Source organism: Austrofundulus limnaeus, unplaced genomic scaffold, assembly GCF_001266775.1.
Source record: "Austrofundulus limnaeus strain Quisiro unplaced genomic scaffold, Austrofundulus_limnaeus-1.0 Scaffold9, whole genome shotgun sequence".
NCBI lineage: Eukaryota > Metazoa > Chordata > Actinopteri > Cyprinodontiformes > Rivulidae > Austrofundulus > Austrofundulus limnaeus.
Genome location: NW_013952411.1, coordinates 2249107 through 2257804, shown reverse-complemented (window position 1 = coordinate 2257804; position 8698 = coordinate 2249107). Strand labels below are relative to the sequence as shown.

At 39.2% G+C, this 8698-nt stretch overlaps 2 protein-coding genes across 4 annotated transcripts in view; both read right to left on the bottom strand.

Moving 5' to 3' along the window:
- The window catches only part of grb14 (growth factor receptor-bound protein 14), a 25056-nt gene extending 22615 nt beyond the window's left edge, over positions 1-2441 (bottom strand). Inside the window, exons 1-2 of the mRNA XM_014001498.1 lie at positions 2024-2441; positions 1177-1300 (exon numbers count right to left, since the gene is read on the bottom strand). Of these exons, the coding sequence (XP_013856952.1) occupies positions 1177-1300; positions 2024-2202 (303 nt within the window). The 5' untranslated portion in view covers positions 2203-2441. The remainder of the gene's footprint in view (positions 1-1176; positions 1301-2023) is intronic.
- A 1826-nt stretch (positions 2442-4267) lies between these two features.
- The window catches only part of cobll1b (cordon-bleu WH2 repeat protein-like 1b), a 25134-nt gene continuing 20703 nt past the window's right edge, over positions 4268-8698 (bottom strand). For all 3 annotated transcript variants that reach the window (XM_014001494.1, XM_014001495.1, XM_014001496.1), the window contains 5 exons: positions 7801-8017; positions 7616-7701; positions 5965-7442; positions 4867-4929; positions 4268-4774 (listed from right to left, as the gene is read on the bottom strand). In XM_014001494.1, the coding sequence (XP_013856948.1) occupies positions 4900-4929; positions 5965-7442; positions 7616-7701; positions 7801-8017 (1811 nt within the window). In that variant the 3' untranslated portion in view covers positions 4268-4774; positions 4867-4899. The remainder of the gene's footprint in view (positions 4775-4866; positions 4930-5964; positions 7443-7615; positions 7702-7800; positions 8018-8698) is intronic.

Here is an 8698-nt window from a genome sequence, read left to right as displayed (position 1 = left end):
ATATATATAGTCTGTCTAAAAAACTTGTGTTTTATAGAGATTTTAAAGGTTTTTTTAAGCTAGTCACCTTAAAGACAAGGCTATGAGTCTGTGTCAACGGATATGTTTTAAGACAGAAACCTATTTCTTAACTTTTGTGTTTTTCTTTAACTATTTTTGTTCTTAGAGTGTGCACCAGCATGACTTAAGGTCCCCTTTTTACACCGATGTTTATTCAAAACCCGCAACCAACAGCATGAATTGCTTGTTTCCTTGTTTTCAGTGCACTGTGTTAGAGAATATTGAAAGTAGTGAAATATCACTGAATGGAGATGCCACAAAACTTGTTTTTTTCCAAAAAAAACTTTTTTACACAGATGACCCACATGACAGGACCTGCATTAGAAATGAATGCTGCTCATTTAAAAAATAATCCTTATTTCGTCATGACATGCAGTTATTTTGGTGTTAAAACAAAATATAGTTTTTACAACAAAAATAAATTTAAACCACAGCTTGCTTCTAAAATCAAAGCTTTGTTTTTTTAATGAAAGTCTGGTACAAGTATTGTGAACTGCAACAGACAAAAGCAGGCAGGGATTAGCACACAGACAACTGGTTTTAAAAATGAAAGAAAACACTATGTTCTAAAAACAACCAGAACTGTCTCAACATCAGGCTCACGGTGAAAGCTTGTCAAGCACAAGTACGTACTTCCCAGCATTCAGTGCATAATAATCACACACCCTGAGCTAAAACAAACAGCAGAGCTGTGGGCAGTAGGCCAGGTATTTCTTGGGTAAACCGTAAAATTATTAAGTTTCAAATATAACATCTGCAGGTAGTATAACGTCTCACTTTGCCTATTCATTCTCATATTTTTGTGGTCACTGTGTGTTGGTAAAAGCCTGTATTTTGACAAGTGAAAACATGTAGTTTATCTGACCATCCTGACGCAGCATTTACCTCCTCACTGCCACTAATTTCCATACTTGTAAAACCAGTTCAAGCATCCACGTATCCTGAGGTTTCAAACAAAATCACTAGTCAAACACTGTAACTATCTATGCAACTTCAAAAATATCCTGCAGTTGTTTTCTGGCTCCAGCTCAAATTACTCTGCCGCCTGAAGCAGCACAGTCCTTGTTTTGTTCAATTTATTTTATTGCAATAAGAACTTTAAATAGGGACGCTCACCTGAGTTGCACCTCTTATGCATGGTGACAAACATTCAGAGGCGAGGGGGCAGAGGGTTGAAGGAAGGAGCTCAGGATAGAGCTTCGGGACAGAAGATAAGGAGCCGTCTGCCTCATTGACACCCCTGAAACAGCAGCACACACAAAAAGGAAATAAACATTAGCAGATTGTATGCATCATTGTTTAAGGAACTGCTCATTTTTTATAACCTCATCTCTTTGTAACATTCATTGAAAGAACTGCTGCTGCTGAGTTTATAGTGAGAGAAAACTAAACAGTTCATTCAATCTGATAATAAAAAKACATGTCGGAGTTACTTTTGGTTTTTAGAACAGATTGACGCAGACAAAAAAAGACATTTGCTCAACACAGAAACGAGGTGGGTGACAAACTGCTACAAGCATTTTTTTTGTTACAGACACGCCCACTCACAATAGATTCTTGATAAAACAGAAGATAAGGCAAATAGGATATTTAGAGAAACATTTAGAGGAAGTTTATTTTTTTTATAAATGAAAAGTTAAAGGTGCAATATAGATATGGCTTTATTTTGTGAGCACCAATGGTTGTCAGCAGAATCAGTGTCCCATGTGATGAGGTGAGACAGAGTTAGATCTTGCAGATTAGAAGACTATTGACTGACAGTTTCTTCAATCCTTTACTGAGTCAACAAAGTGCATGTTTTAAACCAACACATTGTCAGAACAGCTTTTGCTTCATGAACAAGGCAGCTCACATTATGAAATATATAAAATGTTTAGTCAAGTGCATTTATCATAATTGCCTCATAACTAAATGTGTGATGTTCGCTGCAACTAAAAACATTTAAAAAATCAAAGAGTTGTACCTGTTCCCTGGGCACAGCTTGGTTCCAGTCTCCTGAGCATTTGGTATTAGTAAAGAATCTTGAAGTGGGATGAGGGCTGGGCTGGGAAATCCACTCACATTACCCTTCCCACTGTGAAAAAGATCTGCTTTCTGTCCGAGGCTTCCAGAAGTGTGTATCTTCTCCAGTGTTTTATTCATATCACTGGTGTGGGTTGGCTAAATCCAAGGCATCATCCGGAGTGAAAAGGAGAGGCGAGCTGCTGGGCTGGAGAGCGTGCCCAKTTGGAGCAGGCTGAACTGGCGGTGCTCTACTGCTCACAGCTCAGCAGTGCGCACACACACACACACAAGTTGTTCTGGCTCATCTGCTGCCCACAGGGCTGGCCCTGTGGGGCAAATGATCCCTCCTACCCAAACATGATCCACCACAATAAAGATATTTTTAAACACAATGACTCTCAAAACAGACACCCTTGTCCTGGCCTTATGATTAACACACACACACTGTMGTATATATTAAAGATCAGCCTTTTGTGTCAATTATAATTTTCTTTTGCAAGCTGGAAATCAAAGAACTTGCAAACAAAGAACAAAAGAGTTGATAAGTCCAAGAAGGCTGTAAGTCCAGCTGCTCTTTATTACTGGACTTTGTACAGGATCTGCACTTTAAAACCCACTTCACTGTAGGCTGCAGACGGTCATAAAAAAGTTGCCAGTCAGTGCAGCAGACTGGTTGTGTAGCTGACTGTGTCACTCAGTTACAGGCTCCACGTGGGGGATGGTTAGGATGATAACATCATTCTGAAAGGTAATGTGTAACAGACAGGCAGGGGAAGATTCCAACAGGCAGCGTACAGTAAAAGCTAGTGAAGAAAGGCGTGCACTATTGTTTAAAATATATTGGTCAATAAGACATGCTGCAGAGATTATTTAAACTTAAATTTAGAAAAACCACCATGTAACAAAATTACTAAGTTTTCTTCATAAAAGCACTCAACTGTGACAACTTATTTGTATTATTTACTCTCCCTTCACATATACAGTACACTGACCCAGATTTAGCTACAAATACTCAAAAACACAGGTCAGACATTTCCTTGAAAGGATGCTAGTGCCCATTCTGAGACTCTGAACTTTTCCTGAGCAGATTTTTTATTTTTATTTTCWCAAGTGCCTGGTATGCTTTGCATCTAAGCTTTTAAAAATAATTTTCTAACCAGATTTAGTAAAGCTTGTATCCAARTCTTTTGTACCCTTCAGAGTTTCTGAATACATCACTAATTACAAGTTCACCTTCACCACTTTCAGAAAAAGAAACAGGCCCTTATTTTGTACTCAGTGCACTGAGCTTTTTTATTTTATTTTGTGCAAAAAAATCCCAAATCTTTTTGATATTCATAACCTTGTTTGAAATGTGTTTTGATTAAATATTAATCTACTTTGTATTGCCTGCTAAAGTGAGAGGGGATAACTTTCCCCATATCTGAGTGCATTTGTTTGTAGCATCCCGTAAACAACAGATTTTTGTGAAACTCTTAGAAATATAAAAAAATATGGTTTTGCAACTGGTTAGCTTTTTGGAAACAAACCCATTCAAGATTGCTGCGATGGCTAATTAGTCATAGCAAACACACAAGTGGCTTTAACTCAGTCACTTTTACAGACTCAGAGTCAGTTTTGCTGCAGTAGTAGCTGGGAGTCATCATCAGTACATTATCTGAGCAACATCTTATTGCATGAGATCTAATTGGCTTTCTGTCACTTGTTTAAAMTAGAAGGCAACGGCCCTTCAAAGGATAGGCTTTTAGTTTTGCATTTTTTTTTATCTTATTTTACTTCTTTATTCCAGTTGAATGTTTTTTTTTAATCAAAAGCACCAACATTTTAAGATTAAACCTGCTATTCCTGACAAATCCACTGGTCTGTGTAAAATGATAAGAGTTCCTATTAATGCAGAAACAAGAAGTGAATGTGCTCATTTATCTAAATATCAAAAGTGACCCAACAGGGTAAGGTTGTCCATAACCTTCCACAGAATACAACTTTAAAAAGACTTGAGTCAATGTTTCAACACTAAATAAATGAATAAACCTCCACTATGCTTCTTTAAGTGGTTTTCAGTGCAGCTGAAGGCTAAAATGTTTAATATGTTTCTGGGTCACACAGGATATTGTTTATTTGTGAATGACTGTAGGACKTAATTTAAGCTATTTGTGCAGGAAAGCAATGGAAGAAAAAACAAATTAAAGAAATAATAAGAATATTGGCCAAGTGACATAAAAGCTTTAATTATAGCGACACACATCCTCAAAAACAAGTGTACACATCTGTGTACTTCTCTTTACGTGTTTTAATCAAAACGTCCATACTTAAATATAAATCTGAATTATAATCTATGAAATATTTACCATAKGTCAGACCTGGTCTGTCCTACTCATCCAGTAATATTCATTCAAATAATACATTTTTTAATAAACCCAATAACGTTACAATTATTCAAATAATTTATAGTATTGCTCTCATTTCTCGCTTTCAACCCTTTGCATTAAATGCACCACACAAAATAAAAGAAACTTAAAAACAGCAAGAATATTACTCAATGGTGTGAGAAAATTAACCAATGATTAATTTTAAAAAATAATTCCTTTTATGTACACTGGCGAAGACCAAAAAAGAGGCATCACAAAAGACAGCTTCTTCTTTTGTGCCTTGAGTTAAAAAATAAAATAAAATAAAAATCTGAATTCAAAGTAAAAAAGACGAGGTCCTCCTGAAAGAAAAGAAAAGAAAAGAAACAAAGTCAGATGTCTGTGTTGTCAAAATATAAAAATACAACTTTGTAAAGAGCTTGATTTAGCTTACTGTGGCTGATGTGCTGTCAGATTTACAGCCCAGCTACGGTCTGGTCTCAACAACCTCTTCACTCTGTAACAGACAGAAAGCAGCTCATGTTCATCAAAGCCTGCGTTCATTCATGTCACAGGGTAAGAAAATGGTTTCTTTTTTTAACCCCTTTTCTTTATTCTACTTTGTGCAAAAGTAAATAAAAGTTTGGTACCGGCATAAAAAAAAAGGGATTAATTTGTTTTTGTTTCAGCGAATGTTTTCAATGCATTTCATTTTCTTTCTTTGCATTATGCCCAATAATAAAAAAAATGCCTGTTGACAGTATATACTGTGTATATATGTAAAACAAAGACAACAACATAAAGATCCCAGGCCTGTYCCACTTTCATCTGTAAAACTTGAGACATCAAACAGGTGCTTCTATCAGGCACTAGCTGCGTTTCCATTGCAAATGTGCGCAAAACTTTGTCGATATTCTGTTAATGTTGAAAAACACAGTTTCGCAACTGCAGTGTTTTAGTAAGAAACGCTATTAAAGTCACGCGTGAATACGCTTGTTCTCGCGATAAGTCATTACAAACATGGCAGCAATGAATGTAAACACATGCATGTTGCTACCACGACACTAGCGCTCATCATCGGCCATCAGAGGAGACGTCGGCRTCTTATCCAGGCTTTCCAGCGACAAGCCCCTTATACTGGGGAGCAGCTACATATGCTGCGTTTTTGGGAAATTGTAGTCGTTGAGTTTAATACTTTCTTTTACTACTTCAGTGATTTCACTACTACTTTTACTTCCTGTTATCTTCTTTGTCGTCGTCTTTTCTCCAGTAGAAATGGCCAGTTCTTGATCACGTGACTCTTGTTATGTGAAAACAGTGTTTCCATTGCAGTTTTGCGAAATAAATCAATTTCAATATGGCCGAAAAACCACCTCATCCTAGCGCAAAAACATTTTGTCAAAAAACGTAATATTTTTTCRAAATTGACGTGTTTCCATTGAGAAAATTTGTTTTTGAAATTGCAATTTGCGCATTTTCATGGTCAATGGAAATGCAGCTACTGTGCCCTGCAGCGTATGAGTGTTGTGTATGCAGGTGTTTCAGAACCAACCTCAAATTCGGACAATCCTTCTGATTCTAAGACTGATGAGTGGCGTGTAATTGGAGAAACGGGTGGAAACACAGACGTGGGAGACAAGTTTGGCCCGTGGGATAGAGCCTGGCTCCGTTTCACAGCGGAGGACACTGCCTGGGCGAAGCGGGAAGGAGTCGGCGGAACAAATGGTCTGGGAGCTGCAAAGCTCCTGAATTTTTCCAAGCTTAGCCCCGCACTTGGCTCTCTAGACGGCAGGCTGCTTTGCCTCGTCATTCTCACAGAGGATACATTCTCGCCGTCCTGCTGGGGGCTGGACTGAACATCCGTGGCCTGTGCTGCCTCCTCGTGAAACTCTACAGGAGGTGGAGGCAGAGGAAAAGTAGGAGAAGGAGGGGGAGGAGGAGGGGATGGCAGCGCCGCGCCTTCGGCACTCCCTCGAGTCTCCTTGAGCCCAGAGCCAGGACCGGCGCCGAGGCTTTTCTCAGCAGCTGAAGTTACATAATATCCAGGTGTTTTTTTGTGCTGTGCCAAGCGGAGAGAAGCAGGCTTGGGTTTTGTTGCAGGTGGAATTTTCATTTCCTTGACCTCTGCTGGGGAAGCTGGTGGAGACACTGGATTAGCAGAGGAGAAGATCTTGTCTGGGCTTCGTAAGGCTGTTGGTGAAGAGGAATGAGTAGGTTCGGGTATACTTCCATTTACAGTGTGTTGAGTAGTAGTAGTAGCAGCATTAGTAGTAGTAGTGGTGGTTACTGTGCTAGTCAGTAATTCATCCCTGGGTAAATTCAAACCTAGCTCACATTTCTCTTTTGAAACATCAGTCTGTCCCTCCTGTTCTGTGCTCTCATTTAAATCAAGCGAACCAAGATCAAGCTTCTCTCCTGGAGTTTTAGAAGCAGCCTCCAGTGTCAGTGCAACTTCATAGTATCTCAGTTTATCATGAGATTTCTGAGGCACAATAGTGTAAGTAGTCATCCCCACTTTGGGGATGTAGTCCCTTGTCAGCTCATTGGAAGGCTTAGGTTTTGGCTCAGAGTTTGTGGTATGCATAGGCGATGCTTTCAAAGCAGCAGGCACACTTGGCGTCGAGTCTTGGCATGATGAAGTTTGGAATGAGGCAGGTTTCAGGTCAGAGGGTTCAAGCTCCTCTGTCAGAGTGGCTATGTCTTTTTTCTCCACAGTTTGTACAGCAAGTGGCTGTGCTGATGAAGGCACTTTGTCCTCTTGATGCCGAGGAGGCGGCACGGAGCGTCTTGTGAAATCGGTTTGCGCTTGAGCGTCTCCTCCAGTGGGGGATGGCGTGCCGGTGGACGCCGAGTTCTCCGAGCCATCGGTCAGCTCTTGAAGGGTTTCAGTGTTTGCTTGACTGGAGGCCTGCACTTCTGCATTCTTCTTCTCGGGTGGAGGTTGGATGCTAACGCTGCGATCACCTTCAGCACTTCCCGCTGCAGACTCTTTGCAGTTGGACTGTGAGCCATCTTCAGGTGGTCCACTACCTAAAACAGAAAAAAAAGAAAAAAATTATCATGTAAAAAAAATTGTATTTTTAGAAAGAAAAACAAAAGTTGACAGATTAATGCGAAACTGAAGAAATCTATCAAATTTCTGAAAATAAAAAAAAAGTAAAACTGAAAAGAATGGTATGGTTTTGTTTTGAAGAAATACTCACCGGTAACTGTCAGTTCATGTGTGTCTGTGATTTCAATTTTCTTTTCACTTAGATCTGCAGAACCGTTTATAATACTTTCCAGCAGACTGAAAAAAATAATAATAATACAAAGACTTAAAAATAACTGCCAGTGATAGGGGGGAAAAACACTTCAAAGTTGTACATAGCATTACTACAGTTCGTACTTGCCATCTGAGGACAGATCAGGAAACTGATCTTCCCCAGTCTCCTCCACTGTGCCGCTGCACCTAACATCTAGGGAAGGCGAAGGGAATGAGACTTCAGACGACACGGCGGGACGACTGAACGCTTCCTGGGTAATGCAAGCAGCTGCACATGTTGCAGACCCGCTTGTCTCCTCCTGCTCCATGATCTCTTGCAGCGTGTTAGCAGCCACAGTCTCTGTAAAACATCAAAACATGCACATGTCAACCAGGAGTGTCCAGTCAGTCCTAACTTCTCATCAATAACTTTTCCATCTTTAAGCAACAGTTCGGAACTTCTGAAGTTGTGTTTTGTGGAAAGTGATGAACAGTTTTTATCTTACTTGTAGAAAGCTCTTTGAATAGTCTTGGTTTGGACAAACAAGAGTTCAACTCTAGTTGTCAGCTTGTCAATCTGCTCATCAATAAACTTTATTTCTCCAAAATAAAGTTGTTCAAAAAGCTTTAAAAAAAAGTGTAAGAAAAATAATTTATAGCATTTTCCTTGAACTCCATATCAAAATATCTGACCTATTCCCGTAACGCCTGATTTAGCAGCTAAAGGAAGTGTGACACAGAGGCGCAGTGAGCAGCAGGAATTTCAAGGCCACTTAAACAAAGCTTGCTGTTCTCAGCCTCTGATCTCAGTATTTGCAGAATCACAAGTGGAAGACTTGAAAAAAAAAAAAACAATGGCAGCCATGTTTTTCTATAAATTCTATGCTGAAAATATCTGAATCTTATGAAAAGATGTCTGAAGACAGATGTTAAGATATGATAAGATGATATGATAAGATGTTAGTAGAGAATTATGAGAAACAGGAAGTGGGACACATCTTAACAGAGCAAGAATAATTGAAAATAAAACAAAGCTAATAAT